The sequence below is a fragment of the Dipodomys merriami genome, unplaced genomic scaffold (genome assembly GCF_024711535.1).
Source record: "Dipodomys merriami isolate MVZ:Mamm:240054 unplaced genomic scaffold, mDipMer1.0.p SCAF_91, whole genome shotgun sequence".
Taxonomy (NCBI): domain Eukaryota; kingdom Metazoa; phylum Chordata; class Mammalia; order Rodentia; family Heteromyidae; genus Dipodomys; species Dipodomys merriami.
The window spans coordinates 930,788-949,955 of record NW_027206524.1 but is presented as its reverse complement, the minus strand read 5'-3'; the positions used below and the strand labels follow the sequence as shown (position 1 = coordinate 949,955).

The 19,168-nt window shown below is 53.7% G+C and overlaps 1 protein-coding gene and 1 long non-coding RNA gene across 4 annotated transcripts in view; one reads left to right on the top strand and one right to left on the bottom strand.

Annotated features, from left to right (window-relative positions):
* The window catches only part of LOC138821331 (glucose-6-phosphate exchanger SLC37A2), a 28,367-nt gene extending 10,047 nt beyond the window's left edge, over positions 1–18,320 (top strand). The window contains exons 2-19 of one of the 3 annotated variants that reach the window (XM_070013477.1): positions 7,781–7,862; positions 8,177–8,270; positions 8,371–8,449; positions 9,729–9,864; positions 10,443–10,519; positions 11,178–11,344; positions 11,784–11,821; positions 12,069–12,221; positions 12,352–12,442; positions 13,838–13,900; positions 14,193–14,278; positions 14,731–14,779; positions 14,886–14,959; positions 15,201–15,279; positions 15,393–15,490; positions 15,653–15,717; positions 15,921–15,977; positions 17,268–18,320. In XM_070013477.1, the coding sequence (XP_069869578.1) occupies positions 7,781–7,862; positions 8,177–8,270; positions 8,371–8,449; positions 9,729–9,864; positions 10,443–10,519; positions 11,178–11,344; positions 11,784–11,821; positions 12,069–12,221; positions 12,352–12,442; positions 13,838–13,900; positions 14,193–14,278; positions 14,731–14,779; positions 14,886–14,959; positions 15,201–15,279; positions 15,393–15,490; positions 15,653–15,717; positions 15,921–15,948 (1,459 nt within the window). In that variant the 3' untranslated portion in view covers positions 15,949–15,977; positions 17,268–18,320. Of the gene's footprint in view, positions 1–7,780; positions 7,863–8,176; positions 8,271–8,370; positions 8,450–9,728; positions 9,865–10,442; positions 10,520–11,177; positions 11,345–11,783; positions 11,828–12,068; positions 12,222–12,351; positions 12,443–13,837; positions 13,901–14,192; positions 14,279–14,730; positions 14,780–14,885; positions 14,960–15,200; positions 15,280–15,392; positions 15,491–15,652; positions 15,718–15,920; positions 15,978–17,267 lie in introns of all 3 variants that reach the window. The other 2 variants (XM_070013475.1, XM_070013478.1) reach the window with 2 other exon arrangements.
* LOC138821332 (uncharacterized) lies at positions 15,714–19,168 on the bottom strand. Its single transcript, XR_011370133.1, has 3 exons — positions 18,782–19,168; positions 16,801–16,916; positions 15,714–16,180 (listed from the first exon to the last, which is right to left on the bottom strand). It is a non-coding gene; the product is annotated as an uncharacterized lncRNA (long non-coding RNA).

The following is a 19,168-nucleotide window of genomic DNA, read 5'->3' as shown; positions in this document are numbered from 1 at the left end:
GTACCTCAGGCCTGTAATCTGAGCTACTCAGGAGGCTGAGATCTAAGGAAGAAGGTTCAGAGCTAAAGGGGGGGGGGGGGGGGGGGAGTCTTTGTGTGACACGCTTACATCTAACCAGCAAAAAAAAAAAAAATGGAAGTGTGGCTCAAGTGGAGCAGGGCCAGCCTTGAGCAAAAAAGTCAAATGAGTTCAAGACCCAGTACCAGCAACACACACACACAAACACACACACACACACATACACATACCACCACTACCACCACCACTACCACCACTAAAAAACGAAACAGAAAACCCTGGAGCCTTAGGCTAAACAAGTTACCCGAGTAAGAAACAGAACCAAAAATGAAAACTCAGCCTCTTTCGGTTAAGTCTGATGTCTTTTTCCCTGTTCCATGCCGGCCCTGAGTGCGGCCTTACTAAGCTTTCTCTAATTCTCCCAATTCCTGCAGACATACTTGGTAAGGGCAGCAGAAAGCTGCTGAAGATGAGCAATGATGAACATTCTCCTGACAGAAGGAAAGCGGGGGCAGGGCAGGATTAAGCAGGGTAGAAAGACCTGGAAATTATCATTCAACAACTGTCAAAAAGTCAGAAGTCAAAATCAGGAAGCAAACTGACAGCGGATGAGCTCCCCTCCCACGGCACCTCCCGGTAAAAGTTAAACTTGTGAGGTTAGGAGATCTAGGAAGCTGTCTAAATGGCCTCCTCCTTTGAAATGGAAAATACTGGGAGCTTGTCTTGGCTGGGTAAAAACAAAGAAAGAAAGGCTTGTGTGGCAGAAGGAAGTCCTGAAGGTTACCTGTATTTTGGGTGGACCTCACCCATCTCATCCACCCAAAACTGAGGTCTCAGGATTAGGAGTTGCTAGATGACTTTGCCACCTGTGTTCACCCTGTTCAAAAAGTATAAAAGCAGCTGGTGGCTCATGCCTGTAATCCTAGCTACTCAGGCGGCTGCCATGGGAAGCTCATGGCTCAAGTCATGGGGGGCCTGTCGTGGGTGGGAAAGCCTAGTGAGAGCATGAGACCCTGAGTTCAAGTGTACACACACCACACACACACACACACACACACACACACAGAGTACAGCAGTTACAGATAGGAACTGCCATTCAGTCAACTCCTATTTTCTGCATGGGAAGCAGGGAATGTTTCTTTTTCTTTTTCTTTTTTTTTTTTTTTTATCAGGCATGGGGCTTGAACTCGGGGCCTGGGCGCTGTCCCTGAACTTCTTTGGCTCAAGTCTAGTACTCTACCATTTGAACCCCACCCAACTTGCCAGCTTTTTCTGAATAGTTTATTGGAGATAAAAGTCTCTGGGACTTTCCTGCCCAGATTTGGCTTCAGAAGCTTGATCCTCAGATCTCAGCCTTCTGAGATATTTCAGGTGTCTGGGAGGCGTTTTTCTCTCTTCACCATTTCTCCCTACTTTAACCCTCTTTACTAGAGTACATCCAGCTAACGCCAAAAGGGCCCAGAGCCGCCCCATTCTCTCACACCCTGCACTGCGCATGTGACCATGCAGGTCCCTGCCCCCACCCCCTCATGACTGTGGCTCCTGTACTTCCTCTCCGGGGCAGCTGCTTCCTCTTTCCCCTCATCTGTGTGGCTTGGGTGGAGCCGCCTGATTCAGGCTGCCTGGACCAGTCTAGGGGGGCAGCAAGGGGTTTACAATTGTCTGCATGGTTGCTTGAAGCCTTCTTTCTTCAGCCAAGCTGTACCCTCAGAATATCAAGACCCAAACCAGGCAATCCCCAAGGATGAACGGAACTGGAGATAAGACACCAAGGGGAGAGTTTGGAGGAATCACGGCTGGGGAGCCGTGGAGGCTGGAGCCGGGCTAGGCCTCCAGAAGGCCATCTGCCTAGCTCCCTGGACGGGATCACAGCTCTGCCATGCTCACTGCGCTCCCAGCATGCCTTCCTTCAGAGACAGCGGGGCGTACACCTGCTGAGCAGCTTCTTCTGAAGCCTAAGAACTAAGTCTTCCATCGTCATCCTGGTTGCCTAAGAAAACCCTCATGATGTAATACAAGGCCATGTTGAGTCATCGGTCAGAGCACGCAGGGTTCCCTACACAGCTCTCTTCTCAGAGCAAAAGGATCTGTATTTTCCTCTATCAGAATAAAAAGACCATCCTCTTAGCTGTGACATTCATCTAGAAAGTTCTGGGTTCCTGTGGCTACCGTGGTCTGGTAGCTTCTCTAAGAAGTGGCTTGGGTCTAAGCTCTGAGTCAACTTGATTTCTCTCAGCCAGTTAGATGAAGAGGATCAACACACACAGGATTTCCTGTCCCAAGAGAAGTTTGTGCCTTCTGTCCTCAGAGGCCTTCCCACACCTGGCCTGCCTCTGTCCTGTCCTGTCCTCTGAAGACATGGCTCAGCACTCCTGCCTGAGGGAAACCCTTTCTCCACTGGGATATTTCCCCTATGGCCCACCTCCCTCCCCCCAAGCCAGGATGGCAGGGATGATGGTACTGGAGCCATTGGCCCTGCTTTGGTCCTTATTGTGCCCAAACCTCTTTCCCTTTTCAGATCTACTACCCCCCAAGAGCCACATGTGGTAGGTCACACTTGTAATCCTGGCACTTGGGAGGCTGAAGCAGAATTACAAGTACAAGGTCAGCCTGTATTATATGATGAGACCTTGTCTCAGAAAAAAACCAATTAAAAAAAAACCCCTGCTGACCCCAGCATAGGTCAGCAGGTTCATTTCCATAATGGAAGTGCCAAAGTCACCCGCAGCCGCAGTCAGCAGCTGGCCAAGCCAAGAAGAGGGATGATGCGGGGCATCAGGGAAAGCTCTGTGTCCACTTCTTACAAGGCCAGAGCCCCTCTGCTGTGTGGTTCTTGTTTTCTGGTGGTATTGACAGGCCTTGGGAGAGGGGGAGACGTTGTTGTTGTTGTTGTTGTTGTTGTTAATCTATTGCTAATTTAGCACACACTGTTCCCTGTCCCTACCTCAGCAGCATTCTTAGTGCAAAGTCTTAACAAGGTCAACGAGGCCACTACCGTGTTCCTTCCAAAGAGTAAGAACTGTCAGCTCCTAGCTAAGAGATAGCCAGTCCCCCTCGCTATCTCATCTGGTTATTCAGTAACCAGTATCTGGGCAAGGGGGGGTAGGACTCTTAAGAGGCGCCTCCTCTCACTAACAAAAGACTTGGAGGGTCATGGGGCATCTGGCCCCACCTGGAACCACAAGCACCATGCCCCCCGTGTCCCTTGGCCCCTGGCCTGCTTGCCAGGCCCAGCCCCGTGCATGCGCACGCTCAGGGGCTCTACACATTTTGTACCCTGCTCCCCACTGGGGCCTCTCAATTCACGAGGGACGGACTTGTGAGAGGAGAAGTGAAACCCATAGCTACCCAGCTCAGGGCGAATGTGAGCTCAGTCCTTAACCGGCCCCGCGTCCCCAGTGAACAATGGCACCTGGGCCTTCTCCGAACACCTGACCAAGTGCAACACTGGAGCAGGAAGAGATCCGGCCCCTAAGAGCCCCTTCCCAGCAGTGGTGTGACTTTGAACTCATCCTTCCATCCTCTGGAGTCCTGTACCACACCACAGAGCTCCAGGAATCATGTTCTCCTGCGAATCTTGGCAGAGTTAGCTGTTTTTTTGTTCTGTTTTTGTTTTAATGGGTCGTGGGGCTTGAACTCACAGCCTGGGCGCTGTCCCTGAGCACTAGCCTTGAGCGCTCTACCACTTTGAGCCACAGCCCCGCTTCCAATTTTCTCGTGGGCAAATGGAGATGAGAAGCTCACAGACTTCGCTGCTTGGGCTGGCTCTGAACTGTGATCCTCAGATCTCGGCCTCCTGGGTGGGATTGCAAGCGTGAGCCGCCGTTCCAGGTGGGAGTCAGGTTCTGTGGGAAGTTGAGATCTCGCGGTGGGGCAGGCCCTGAGAGGAGGGCAGGGTGCTGGTGTGGACCCGTCCTCATCCTCTCGTCTGCTCCGTGAGGGCGCCATGGGGTGGCCCCAGAGCCACTTCCCCTTATCATAGACCTCCACCTGCTTCAGGCCCGGCCAGCGCGCTAGCAGTGTCCCTGCGGGCCCGGGTAATATACCGTGGGTTGGTGGAGAGTAGAGGGTATCCCCAAATCTCTACCTTTCAGGTGAGTTGAAGGGAACTCTGCTGGTCCAATCAAGGTTGGGTCCAGTCTTGGTTTTTAAAATACAGCAGCAAAAGGCTGCCTTCACTCCAGCCAATCGGAAAGAATATCAGCGGCCATTTGTAAGTGTCCACCCGGTGACAGGTGTCCACGGGCCGTGACTTCATGCCCTCACGACCCCAGCGGCTGGTCCACTGGAAAGATGATGAGCTTTGCTTGCTAGGGCCCTGCTGTTCTCTCTTATACATAACAACTCCTGGCAATAAACCACGGGGGAGGGGGTTGGCAACTCTCCCATGTGACGCAACACCCTGGCGTAGGAAAGCCCAGGCCCTCTGAGGATTCCCATCATCCTCAAGAGATGCCAGCCTGCTACCGCTTGGTGGTACCCAGGGCCCGGCCTGCTCCAGCCATGTCTCCTCCTGTGCTTGGCAGCCCCAGATATCCTGACCCATACAATGTTCCCAAACAGGTAGTGTTATTTCACGCCTCTGTGCCTTTCCATATACTGCTTCCTGCTCAGCCCTGTCCAGCCTGGCCGCCTCCTGTTTATTTTTAAAGTCACACCTCTGGGAATCCTCTCCTGACTGAGTTCCAATCCCACCGGCCCCCCGTGTCCCTCGCTGCCTTCGCGTCACACATGGCCTCTCACAGCACGGTCACACTCGTTCTGTATGTCTTTTTTCCCACTGATCTGTGCACGCCAGTTAGGCAGAGATCCTCTGTTTTTGTTTGTAACTAACTAGAGCTTGCGATCCTCCTGTCTCAGTGTCCTGAATGGATTACAGGCATACACTACCTGACTCCGAGATCCCTCGTACGATTTCCTTTGCTGTCTCTTGATCCCTAGCGTGTGCAGGGTACCCGGCAGGCAGAGGGAAGCGCAGCCTTGCTTTTGCCAAGTGAATGGGATGTGAGAGATGGGCATAAGGCGTTGTCTTGTGGCACATAATGCCTACGCAGGGTTGGGCAGGACAAAATTCCAGATGAAAGGGAGAAGGAAAAGTCTGGGAGACGGAGAAGCAAGGAAAGGCAGGGAGAGGGGAAGGGGTGAGCGAGGCCCCCCTTGCTGCTGCGTGGTAGTCGGGATGGGCGGTAAAGGGCTGCCAGCGGCCCAGTTGTCCGGCTGGGCACTCTGGCTCTGCCCCGCTTCTGAAAGCGCTCAGCATGTGTGCTCGGGTGCAGCTTGGCTTCCTAATCCAGCCCAGGCTCCAGAGCTGGCCAGGGCCTCACTGCCTGGCCTGTCAGGAGTCTTGGTTCAGAGACGATCTGGTTTGGCACTATGGTCAGTAGCCACACAGCCTGGCCAGGGCCTGGCACCGCCACGTGGTCAGCCAAGGTAGGCTTAGCCAAGGTCTGGGGGCTCTCACAGGTGGCACCACCCAGGACCTAGGGGCGGGGCTAGGAGTGACACTGTGCTATGACCTGTGCCATGGACAGGGGACTTCCAGCTAGTAAGGAAATCTGAGGCAGAAACAACTGAATGGTGTCCCTCACGGCTTTCTTGGCAGTGCTCTGGGCGATGTTCTCTGGGGGACTGCAGTGTTCTTGGATTTATTGCAAAAAGCCGACTGGGTGCCAGTGGCTCACGCCTGTAATCCTAGCTACCCAGGAGGCTGAGGTGTGAAGATGGCAGTTCAAAGCCAGCCTGGGCAGGAAAGTCTGTGAGACTATCATCTCCAGTTACCCACCAGAAACCTGCTAGTGGTAGAATGCTTGCCTTGAGCAAAAGAGCTCAGGGACAGTGCCCAGGCCCGGAGTTCAAGCCCTATGACTTACCAAAACCAAAATGAAACAAAAAAACCCAAACCCACAACAACAAAAAGCCCTATTGGGCATCATTTACAGTTCTCTGCGTCTCATATATCCCTGGACTCAAGAGTCCAGAGCAATTTGGCAACCATTTAGAAGCACGAAAACTTTCCTGTCATCAGGTTTGCTGGTACCAATCACTGTGAGGGCTCTTTGGGTAGCCCCAGTTTCCTGGTAGAACTCAAGTCCTTAGAGAACCTGTGATCCAGCCAAGAGCCTTTGGGAATTAGTAGCCAGTAGCTGGGTCTATGTGAGTGGAATCTTTCTCCCTTCCCCTCTCCTTCCCCTCCTGTTTCTCTCCCCTCCCCTCCCTTCTTTTCTCTCTCCTTCTCCCTCTCCTCTCTCTCCTGTAGACAGTCTTAATATGCAGCCTAGGCTGGTCTCAACTAGTGGTCCTCCTGCCTCAGCCTCCCAAGGGCTGGAATTACAGGCAGGCACTACCACACCTGACTTGGAACTTCATTCTTGCTGAAGTGAAAAACATAGGGGGGAAATGTAAGCAATGAAGAAAGGAGCACATTCAGCTTCCTTTGCTTAATAAGATTAACTGAGGGGAACAGTACAGAGGCTAAGGTGCATGTAGAAAGGTCATTTGAAGGGCTGAGGTGAGGAAGAGCCCAACCCAAATTCAAGCCTTTGCTGCAATACCATTTATTTCACAAGAGGTAGCCTGTCACATTACAGGAAAGTTACTTAGGGGTTCAGAGGCAGATTCCCACGAGTTACAGAATGAGCATGGAGTGTCACCCTCAGGTTCAGGGAGCTGAGGGAAGGAAAGGGCGCCAGGAAGCTCCTAGCTTTCTCCTCCACTTCCCCATGAGATCTCTGAAGAGCTCAGACACTGTGTTTCCTCTGAAGCCTGGCCCTGTCTCTCTGGCCTCTTTTTCTTTTTGGTGGTGCTGGAGATGGAAGACTGAACACTTGCTTGACCACTGAGCTGCACCCCAGCCCCCATTCTGAGGTCTATTTTCCTTGAACTTCCTTGGGGAAGCAGATGGTGACTCAAGCAGGCCATGGAGCGCCTTCCCCAGACCCTGGAAACTCTGAGGGCTGCCTGGCTGTTCTTTCCATCTGACAAGTGCATGGGGTCAGGACAGGATGTGTGAGCCACCAGAAAGAATGATCTTTCTGTCTGTGACCTATGGGGCAGTCATCTTGAGTTCCATCCCCAGCTGATCATCTCCAGATGTGGCTGAGCTCCGTCTGCTGTGTTCTAAGCCTAAGTGGCCTTTTAGCTTCACTTTGAAGACAGATTCTCCTCCCCCTTCAGCTTCTCTCTTACTTCCTTCTGTAAAACCAGTGATGGGGCTTGAACTCAGGGCCTGAATGCTATTATCCTTGTTGTTTTCTCATGGCTAGCACTCTACCACTTTAGCCACAGCTCCACTTCAAGCTTGTTGGTGGTTCATTGGAGATGAGTCCCATAGATTTTCCTGCCTGAGCTGACTTCCAGCCAAGATTCTCAGATCTCAGCCTCTACGTTGGTAGGATGATAGTCACCAATCATTTCTGATACTTAGAAAATGACCTCAACTCCCTGTGGCCACCTACCTCTACAACACACCTCCAGACAGACAGGCCCCTTGCCCTGTGGAGGACTCAGGAGGAGAGGGATGGGAGGTACCGGTTAGCAGGCAGGTCATACCAGAGTGTCACACCCAGCCAGCAAGCAGTAGGCTGTTCAGGAACCTCAGAGGCCCTTGGTTCTGAGTCTCCCCCTGGCTTCTGCCTCCAAAAGCTTGAATAAAGAACCTGAAGGGAAAGAGTGGTGGGGCCAAGGCCCTGGGCTGCCCGAGATGGCACAGCTGAGACGCCTGGGCTGGATTTCTGCTGACCCGGATGCTGTTCTTCTCCCGCAGGTTCCGAGGCTTCACCCTGGTGCTCACCTTTCTCATATACACCTGCTACCACATGTCCAGGAAGCCCATCAGCATCGTCAAGGTGAGGCTATTGGACAGCACTACGTGCAGGGAACGGTCTGAATCTCAGGCTATCACCCTCCATCCAATCAGTGCACGGGACGAGGATGGCATCCTGCTACCCTGGGCACTGGGTTACCATGGTTACCTCCTGGCCACACCCACCATTGGTAGCTCTTTTCCTCCCAGCAATGTTTCCTTGGGTGCCCCTTCCTTTTGAGTTTCCTCACCTAGCCCAGTCAGTAGCCTAGGCCCAGTAGGCCCAGTCAGTGGATGGGGTGAGAGTGCTGGAGGCCTGGGCTTTGTGTTCATGTGACCACCTTCCCCTGTGGCCAGAGCCGGCTGCACCAGAATTGCTCGGAGCTCATCAACCCAGTCAACGACACCCATAGTTTGAATGACACCACATGGTGCAGCTGGAGTCCATTTGGTAAGAATGAGTCTGCCCTTCTCCACCCCACGCGAGAGCCTGAAAGGGCTTCCACAGGCGCAGTCAAGAAACCAACTTTGTCTCTCCTGCCTGCTTTTAGACAAAGATGACTACAAGGAGCTGCTGGGGGCAGTGGACAACGCGTTCCTCGTGGCCTATGCCATTGGCATGTTTATCAGGTAAGGAGAATGCAGCGTGCCGGCCCCTCCACGAGGAGATGGCTCAGAGCCGCTGCTGCTCCTGACCGAGCTGTGGGAACAAGGCCAAGATTCCGCCCAGCCCATCAGCCCAGGGCCGGCGGCACCATGGGCGCCAAGGCCGCTCATTCACCCGGTGGCCATGCACTGATAGCAGCTCCCCTTCCAGAAAGGCGTATTCCGTGCTCCCCTGGAGTCTGTCCACTCAGAGTAGCACTAGTGGCCACGGAAATGCCCAGGAGGACCTTCCACGTGTAGACTAGCTCAGTGAGTTCATTGCCAGGAAGCACAGACAGAAAAGGCGAGGCGCGGGCTTCATAGGGCCCTCAGACTAGTGGGTGACCATTATAGAAGGGTGCGGGAGCTCTCAGGTGCTTGTTCAGTGCAGCTGCGGGGAGAGCAGAGGGCTGAGGACGGCTTCTTGGAGCGATGCCCTCCATGGCAGCGGAGAAGGGGATCCAGGTACTGATCAAGCCAAGCACGGCAAGTGAGGGACAGCATGGGCTGGGGGGTAGGATTTCCCATTGTTCACAGGGATGGAGCACAGGTCCTGTGCTTCATGCTGGGGGGGGGGGGCTGGAGGATTTTACCCAGATTTACAGGTCAGAAACATCATCTGAGGCAGTACTGCACATGTGAAGGAGGGCCAGGCTGGGTCACGCCAAAGGACCTATCTGCCAGCAGCCTGAGCTGCTGAGCTGGAGGGAGGGAGGAGAGTGGAAGTTCCCATGCATGGGATTGGCACGCTGGACAAGGATGCAAGGGGCAGGCTGGGTGGGCCTTGGGAGCTGAATGGGGGGTGGGGAGAGGCAGGCCTGAGGATGCTCCTGAGCCTCGCTTCCGTGTTCAGGTGGAGGGAGGTTCTCTTCTCAGGTCAGCAGTGGAGGAGGGGCAGGATGGTAGGAAGAGGAATTAGAATTGTTTTATTCAATTTCAGATGCTTGATGGCCATCCAGATAAAGATGTCCTTGAGGTTGGGTGAATGGGGGGGGGCAGGTAGAGACTGTGTGGCATATACCTTTGGCAGTTAACATCATAAAAATGAAGCACAAGATGGCGGCTCTGGGCATGCTCAGCCAAAGGGGGGAAGATGGGCAAGAGAACCATCACGGGCAGCAAAGTCCACAGAGCACTGCATGGGAAGGGGGGGGCCGAGGCGATCCCCACGGGAGCAGCAGCTGAGTGGGCGGAGCTGCAGGGCACGGAGACCAGCGGCCGAGTGCACATTACAGATTTAAGTGCAAACCCAACTCTTCTCCAGTGGGATTTTTGGGGAGCGGCTCCCCCTCCGTTACTACCTTTCAAGTGGAATGCTGCTGAGTGGCCTCTTCACCTCCCTCTTCGGCCTGGGATATTTCTGGAACATCCACATGCTCTGGTACTTTGTGCTCATCCAGGTATGAACTCCAATACTGAGGCCTTGGCCCTCACTGCAGAGAGCACCCTGAGGCCACGGGTCCTTCCTGGGCACCCGTAGGCTCCTAGTGCACTCCCAGGTCCAGAGCCACGTTGTCATTGGCTCATTCCTGCCTTGCGCATTTCAACAAGATTACTTCAGGGCTGGGAAGGTGGCTCAGTGGTAGAGCGCTTGCCTTGCATGCCTGAGGCCCTGGGTTCGATTCCTCTGCACCACATAAGCAAAAAGAAAAAAGCCGGAAGTGGCGCTGTGGCTCAAGTGGTAGAGCGCTAGCCTTGAGCTGAAGAGCTGAGGGACAGCGCCCAGGCCCAGAGTTCAGGCCCCATGACCAGAGCCCCCTTCCCCCCCCAAAAAAAAATAGATTACTTCAGTTGTGTGAGAGGCTTGGTCTTGGCTCAAATGATCTTGAACTAGGGGAGAAGCCAGCTCGTGACACTGGCGTGTGCACGAAAGTGCATGAGAGGGACGGGCAAGGTTTGCAGTGTGGGGTGCAGAGGGCTCCTCAGCTTTGACACTGAACCCCCTCCTCCCGGGCTTGCCCCCCCCTGCTCTCCGCAGATCTGCAATGGACTTGTGCAGACCACGGGCTGGCCCTCCGTGGTGACCTGTGTTGGGAACTGGTTCGGGAAGGGGAAGTGAGTACTGAGGGAGGAGCCGGGAGGGTGAGGTGGGGAGGGAGGGCTGCCGGTCCCCCGCCACCCTCTGGTGCATGTTCAAGGGAAAGGATGAGAAAATTCCCTTACTGTTATTTGCACGTGCGGAGATGAAGATATTTCCGTGGTTAAGGGGCATGACTGGTTTTCTCCTGGAGAAGGGCAGCTCGTGAATTGGCAGCCGTACTTATGCTTCGCATAATATAGATGAAGACAGAGAGGCCTCTGTAGCTCTTCTTGAACTGGTTTTGTGGGGGGAACAAAAGTTGCCTGCGAGGCAGATTTCTCATGCCTGGCATTGACCTCTGGGGTGCTATTAAATTCCTGTGTAGGGGGCGTATCACTCCCCATAGGGTATGTATATATCTGGCATCTTATCACTTGACACCAGTGACAAAACCTCCAGATGCTCCCAGATGTTGGCGGGGAGGGAGAGGGGCGGTGGGAGTGAATCATCCCCACAGTTGAGATCACATAGTAAAACAGGAGTGGGGCTCTGCACCCTCTGTGGGGATCGGTGGGGTACCCCGGGCCAGGCTGTCTCCTGCTTAACACCAGCCAAGGCACCACCTGGAGGCCGAGGGCACGGCTTTGGAGGTTGCAGTTGCCTTTGCTACCTGTTTCCCTCCCTTTCCTGCAGGCGCGGGTTCATCATGGGCATCTGGAACTCACACACGTCTGTGGGCAACATCCTGGGCTCGCTGATCGCTGGCGTCTGGGTGAACCACCAGTGGGGTCTGTCCTTCATCGTGCCGGGCATCATCACGGCCATCATGGGTGTCACCACCTTCCTCTTCCTCATTGAATGTGAGCACACCCCACCCTCCCCACGCCCACACCAGGGAGCCCCACTGGTCTGGTTTGAGGAGACAGCTGGACATTCATGGGGTTGAAAGGCCAGTTGTGCAACTCTGAGCCACAACAGTAGTATCTACAACCCCAGGATTTCAGAAGGTTTAAGGGGAAAATGTAAAGTACTTGGTCCAAAGCAGGTGATCTGAGATCTGTGAGCGGGGCCGGCGGGGCTGGAGGGCCGTGCAGAGCACCGCTGTCTTTCCCATTCTCTGAGACCTGTCTGTTGGCAAAACCAGGTTCTACCCTAGCCTCACACCAGATGGATGCTAGGGGTCAGGCCTCGCTCCCTGGTGCTGGCAGGTGTCAGGCTGGCTTCCTGCACCAGCTTAGGCCCAGTATAAAGTAAAAGCCTGGCTCGATGAGGTTTTCAGATGGGTTTTGTCCCCCACAGACCCAGAAGATGTGGACTGCACCCCTCCACAGCACCATGTAAGTGTGAGTCCTCCTATCTGTCCCTGCCTGCCTACTCCATCATAGGGAATAGACTTGTGGGGAGAGGAGGGGAGGGGAGAGCTGTATTCCTTGGGTTGGCTCACCCATAACCCAATGGGCCCGGAAGGTCAGTTGAGTGCGAGAGGAAGATGTGCGTGTATGTCTCGCTTTTGCCGTCCATCCTCCGGCTGGGGGAGGTGGTGCATGGTTGTGCTCACAGCGAAAGCTCCTCTCCTCTGCTTAGAGCGAACAAGACAAGGACCAGGACAATGCTGAGGATGCTGGGAACAGTCCCTATGGTCACAGAGACAGCAGCACAGAGACATCAGCCAGCTATTCCAAGGAGCCAGGCCCTGAGCCTGCTGCCATCAGCTTCCTGGGAGCCCTTAAGATTCCGGTGAGAAGCCCATAGATTAGAGGGAAGGGCAGGGCCCTCTAGATTTTCCCACTGGGTATCAGGAGATGGGAGTACTGTGCACGACATCCTGTTTGCACTCGTTCCATGGTCTGTCTGCCGCACTCCCCAGGGTGTGATCGAGTTCTCACTGTGTCTACTCTTTGCCAAGCTGGTCAGCTATACCTTCCTCTACTGGCTGCCCTTGTACATCTTCAATGTGGGTGAGTACACGAGAATAAGCAGCTCTGAGGAGGCCAAGGCCGCAGCTGGAGGGGGAGGACACCATGCTGGTGCTGACCGTGATTCCTGGACACCACAGGGGTTCTGTGGAGCTACTCAGTGGATTCGTTTAGTTACTTGTGTTAAGTGGGAAACTGAGTCCCATGCACTGCCCCTTACCTTCCTTGGGGCTGAGTTGGGCATTAGGAACCTAAAGCTCTGGTCGGCTGGCCTCCAGCTCTTTCTCTAGCCTGAGTGCATATTGTTTGGTTCAGAGGTAGGTAAAGGTGTTACAAAAGGATCTGCCTTGAGAACTCAGTTCCAGGCTGAGGAAGGGCCCGGAGCACCCCTGTGCTATGTAGTACTTGGCCTATGTGGAGCCTCGTGGTGACCACTGGTTGGGGGAGCTGGGACATACACAAGATCACTTTTTTTTTTTTGTCATGGTGCTTGAACTCTGGGCCTGAGTGCTGTCCCTTAGCTCTTCAGCTCAAGGTGAGTGCTCTACCACTTGAACCACAGCACCACTTCCAGTTTCTGGTGGTTATTTGTAGATAAGAATCTCACAGACTTTCCTGCCCAGGCTGGCTTTGAACCATGATCCTTAGATCTCAGCCTCTTGAGTAGCTAGGATTACAGGCATGAGCCACCAGCACCCAGCAACGAGATCATTTTTGTGGTTGATAAAGGCTGAAGTCCATTGGTCCTGGGTCTCTGCTTTTCCACAGGGAGGGTGAGTCTACTATGGAGCAGCCTGCTCCGCCTTCCCAACCCCAGTAGCCTCAGAGCCCCACCTCTCACTCACTCCCTCCTAGCCCTGCCTCACACGTGCTTGCTCTGGAAAGGAGTGGGAATTAGTCACAACCCGACCTGTAGCTGCAGCATGTCTGGGGCTGTATGTGACAGGCCCTGTGTGATTGAGTGCTGTAGACACTTGTGACCCTTTGTCTTGTGGCTGAATTCAGAGTATGAGTCAACCTTGCAGATGAAGCTACACAGTTAGACTTATAGATGTTCCCTTTTCTAAACTCAGCACTAGAGTCTGACCCAGAGTTTCCAACTTCCTGCTGGTTTCCTCCTGGCTCTGCATCAGCAGAGACCAAAGGCAGCCAGGCGGGCTAGCAGGTCAGGAGTAGAGCAGGGAAAGTGGCTGGATGGGCGGAGGCTCAGTGGAAGTGACTGTGCTCCAGGGGCAAGATGGCCCCGGAGGGCAGGAAGGCTTTCTGAAGGTCAAGACCACTCTGCAGGGGCAGTGGGCAGTACATACAAACTGACGCAGACCCACCATGTGGCCTTGACCAATGCCTTCAAGTCGACCCTCTGAGGAGGCCGTGCTGGGACCGATGCCCTGAAGGGCTTCTTCTGGATGTTCACTGAGTGTCTGTGTTTTTCCACAGCTCACTTCAGTGCCAAAGAGGCTGGAGACCTTTCCACGCTGTTTGACGTTGGTGGCATCATAGGTAAGGCCTGGCGGGCTGCTTCTCTTCCTTCTGTAGAAAGAAATAAACTGTTCAGCAGGTTATAACCTCAGCAGTGGCCCCCTGAGAAAGAGCTCCTGGTGTACACTCACTTCTGCACCTGCTTGGTGCAGGCCTAAGAAAGATGGCCCTCTTGTTTGGTTCCCTGTAGTGAGGGTTGCAGGAGAGGCTAAAAAGGGGAAGGTCTTCCCAAGGCCAGGCCTATACTGGGCAGCAGGCGAGGGGATGGAGGGGCGATCCTGTCTGCGAAGTGTGTGATACGTACGTGTTCCAGGCGGCATCATGGCGGGGCTCATTTCTGACTACACCAACGGCAGGGCCACCACTTGCTGCATCATGCTGATCCTGGCCGCCCCCATGGTACGTATGAACTCAGTGCAAAGCGCGCGTGCTCTGAGAGCTGTGTACCCTTCTCTGTGTTGTGCATGCTGCTGTCTCTATACATGTGCACACACACCCTTGTGTGCACCTTGGTTGAGTAGTGAAAGTCAGCAGAAGGTTAGGCCTAAGAAATCTGGGAAAGGGATTAAGCTTATTTGGCCTTGGAGGAGAAGAGGAAGAGCACAAAAAGGGAAAGAAACTGAGGTTAGATAGGAGAGATTTCTTGGGGATAGGGAAATAACAGATGACCACAGTTTGGACTTCTACCTGCGGTACACTTAAATACCTGAAGGCTCGGTCTGTGAGGCTGGAGGAATAAAGTGATTTGTGAGCTTCCAGATCTGGCGGAGACAGTTTCAGACATGGGGGCTCCAGACCAGCCAGGTTTGGAAAGTGGGCCACGACTTCATCTCTCCTTCCTCCTCTCACAGATGTTCCTGTACAATTACATAGGCCAGAATGGGATTACTAGCTCCATAGGTGAGGATGGGTGCAGGTGCTGAGGTGGCTGTGGGAGATGAGGGGGCGTGGCCTGGGCTGGGAGGGGCCTTTCCTCTCTAATGGTGCTGTCTCTGCCTTTGCCCAGTGATGCTCATTATCTGTGGGATCCTGGTCAACGGTCCGTATGCACTCATCACTACAGCGGTTTCCGCCGACTTGGTAAGTTGGCCACCCCAGGGTGTCTGGGACACTCTGGGAGCATAGTCAGGACCTTTTGTCTCCAGCTTCACTTCACTGGATCCCTTTCTCCTCTCTTGTCCTCTAGGGATAAGACCCTCAAAACCCTTGAGCACCCTCTCCCTCTCCCCCGACCCCTCAGTGCCACTCTCCATGCACAAGTCTGCCCTCCCCCAGTCCTGGCGCTGCTCAGCTCAGGTGCGCGCTCTGCTCTCCCCCACAGGGTACTCACAAGAGCCTCAAGGGCAACGCCAAAGCCCTCTCCACCGTCACAGCCATCATCGACGGCACCGGCTCCATAGGTCTGTGGTTCTCATCTTGGCTGTTGCCAGCTGGAGTCGAGCCTGGTCTTGGGCAGGCCTCTGGGTGCCCAAGGTGAACAGGTCCCCCTCTGATGACGTTGCGTTTTCTACAGGCGCGGCGCTGGGGCCTCTGCTGGCTGGGCTCATTTCTCCCACGGGCTGGAACAACGTGTTCTATATGCTCATCTCTGCTGACATCCTGGCTTGCTTGGTAAGAGTTCTTGGGGTATCCATGTAGGTGCTGCGGGGGGGCTCTGTCTCTGCAAGCTGGAACCAAATGTTTCAAAGCATCAGGGTTTTTGGAACAGCTGCTCTTTGCTCGGAATGACTGCTTCCCAGGGTTGACCCTTTTCTCTGCATTGGGCTCCTGCAGCTCCTCTGCCGGCTGGTGTATAAAGAGATCGTGGCCTGGAAGGCAGCCCTGGGCAGAAGCAGAGGGTAAGTCCACCAGCTCTGCAGGTCCCACCTCTCCCCAACTCACTTCGTTTAGGAAGCCATCCAATGCTCCAGTCTAAGGCTGGTCCAGCCCTGACCCGTGGGGCTGTGGAAGCAACCCTCTCTCCTAATGTGAGCTGTGGACCTCCACCCTCCCCGCCCCAGCCCTGCTAACCTTCCTCTGTTGTCCTCATGTGTCTCCATAGCTCTAGTCTGGCCCTAACCCACCCGTGATAGTATTTTCCTCAAGTCCCATGACCTTTGTGAGTATTGTCGTGAAGTCTGTGGGCTGCATGCAAATCTTCTCCTCCATGGTGTGATTTTGTTTTCCAACTTTCTCTGTTTTCTTGGGAGCCAGGTCTTGGAGACTCGACTTGGGCAGAGCATAGTGCTTGGGCAGTGCTTCCCAAGGGGTTGGAGGTGGCAGCCTCTTTCCTGAGGGACAGCAGAATGGCTTTGGCCATGCCTGTAGGGCAGAGGAGGCAGACCAAGGGAACCATTTTCCCTCTGAACTCAGGCCCAGCTGCAAATGTCTCCTGAAGGTCAGAAACCAAGGCGTTCTGGCTCCTCTGCCCTTTCGTGTTGGGTGGCGGGCAGGGGGTGGGGATGGGAATCAGCCAGCAATTAGAGCTTCTGAAAAATCTGAATCAAGGTGGCTAGCCTGGTGTGCTGTCTGCCTGGTGTTTGGCGGTGGTGGCTATGGAGGTGGTAAGAGGTTTAGGAGCTGAGGCTGTCCGCTGGGGCCAGGGCTGGGCAACTCCCTGGACCCTTTCCCAGCTCTCCTCCTGAGCAGGAGCCTTACTGTTAATGAGGAGCTGGCTGGAGCCTGGACCTGAGCTGGATGGCAAAAGTGAGGAAGAACCTTCTGGGTTCACAGAAACACTTCCATTTTAGGAAAAGTGTCACAAAGAGGGGGAAAAAAAAGCATTTGCAGTATCTCACCTGCCTTACCCTACTATGGAGTTGGGGGTGAGGGGTTGATGGCAGGATTTAGCTACTTCTGTCTGGATTCTCCCAGCCAGGGTTGAGAGGAGACTGACAGAGGAAGAAAATACAGGGAAAAGAACAAGTACTTAGTGAGCGCACCTTTCTTTTGGTCACCCTGAGAGGCAGGCACTCATGTAGAGAGGCTGTGGGGCACCTGTGGGGCTGTTGCTTTTCCGGGCACTGCTGCCATCCCAAGTCAGTCCTGCGTGAAAAGCCTGTGGAAGGTGTGAACAGACTTAGTAGAGTAGAGCTGTCACCGGGCTGGGCATTGGGAATGGGATTCCTGGACAATCCTGGCCTCTCTGCTCACTCAGTTCTAAGACCTGGGCACACCCTAGAGTCTCGTGCTCATGCATAGACGGGCTGAGTCACAGCACCCTCTGAAGCTAAGGTGAGCTGGGACATGGATGCTGCTTTGTAAAGCTGTGAAACATGGCGGAAACACGGCGTTCTTCATGTTAATCTGCCTTGCTGGTCCCTGTCCAGGAGGTAAAGGAAGCCCTAATTACAGAGAGCTGAAAGACAGGAGCTTGTTGTCTAACATTTGCTCTCTCCTTTTCATGTAGGTATAAAGAAATATGAGGACTTGATTGGAAGAGAAGCATGGAGGGTCCCCCCTGGGTCCCCAAAGTGCTTTCTAAGGGCAAGGCAATGGAAACTTCCACTGACAGCTGAGGCAAAGCCTTCTGATCCAACACCAACCAGCCCAGCCCAGCCCAACTCACTGAGCTGTTCAGGGTACAGAAGATTCTCCATGGGAAAAGACCAGACATGAAAAACTGCAAGACTGAGGGCCTGCAGTCCGGGAGCTGCCAGCAGCAGGGATGGGGACGAGGGCAGAAACTCATACTCCTGCTTGTTCAGACTCTAAGGAGGATCGAGGCTTGGCAAGGTTACATCTTTCTTTCCCTTGTTGAGTTTTTCACTTCTGCAGTCAGTTATACTAGCAGGGGATATTTTACTTGTCTCTAAGGTACCTGGCCTCAGTTTTCTCTGTGTTTTTCCCAAGTTGGAGACTCCTCTACCTTCCCATTTGCTCGTTACTAAAACTCCCTTAGCCACTTTGAAACAGGATTGCTGCTCTTTTAGGCCAAGACTAGGGTGGGGCAAAGGAACTGCATCAGGCACAGAATGTAAGGTGCACTCTCTTGGGCTCGTGTGAGTGCTCCCTGACTGGAATCCTCCTTGCCCCACCCTGGTCCTTAACCACCTGATGTTTCAGTGGCCATGATACCAAGTCAGTGCTGGACGGACTGGGCTGGGGGTGGGGGAGGGTGGCTGAAAACACCAGTGTATGTGTACCAACGATGACTGGGTTCCTACTGCATGCCAGCTCTACTGTAGGAATGGACAATGGACAGAATACAGAAGGACTTACACCCTGACCTGAGCACAGGTGCCAAGGTGATGAGACCAGCAGCAATCAGAGTGCTTCCTGGTTCTCTGGCGTAGCTGCTGAGATGCAGTTGCTCAGAGCCCTCTGCAGCCTGCCCCGCACGCAGGGTTCTGGTGGTGTGTACTCCTCTACCCCAAGTCCCGTTATGACACACCAGACTCCTGGCATTTCTGCCTGACCTCCAGAGCTGCCCATCAGCACCAATACAGATTTTACTTGCCAATTGTGCCTGTGCTCATCTTTGGTAGGGCCTGGTATGGGGTATGGAAGCCCAGGTCGCATGGTTGGTGTGCTGGGGCCCACGACAAGTGGCATCCCAAAGGCCATGATCATGGCATCGGTGACATGGGGAGTACAACCTACATCCAAAATGTCACCACTGCATTTACTGCAGTGGAACAGCTAAGGAAGATGCCCCACGGCTCGAAAGCGGCAGTCTGTCAGCGACCTCTGTGTCTTCAGAAGCCTTAGGAGCAGGAGCTATGTTACACAGTACGATGCTCAGCATTCACCAATCTCACTTAAGACCAGATAGATTTATGTGACATCATTACTTAAGGGGAAACAGCATTGCTTCTCTTAGCCACTAGGTGGCAACACAATCCCGTGGTACACCACCATGTGGGCCTGCAGTGTTGTCCTGCTTCTAGAAAGGGAGACAGGAATCTAAGTTCCCATACTCACTGTCTTCCCTGCTGCTGCTGCAAATGGATAGAGATCCTTGCCTTCATTCCCAGTTTCATTCTCGAGAACCTTACGCCAGTTTCTTCAAGTTGAACACGGCACATTTCCTGCCTCAGAATTGGAGAGGACAAAAATAAGTATTAAACATGCTCCCTGCCCTTGTCTCCTTGAGTGATATGATATAGGGAATATAAAAATACAAGAAAAACTATACAAGAAAAAAAATCCATGGAGATAAGAGACTTCTTTAGCCACAAAGGGAAAAGGAAGAAGCAATGTGAACCGATGATGAAGGAAGAATTCACAGAAGCGGGGTGAGGCAGAAAGTTAACACAACCAACTCAAGCCCTCCCAAGTCAGGAGCATTAGGGACTATCACGTGTTCTA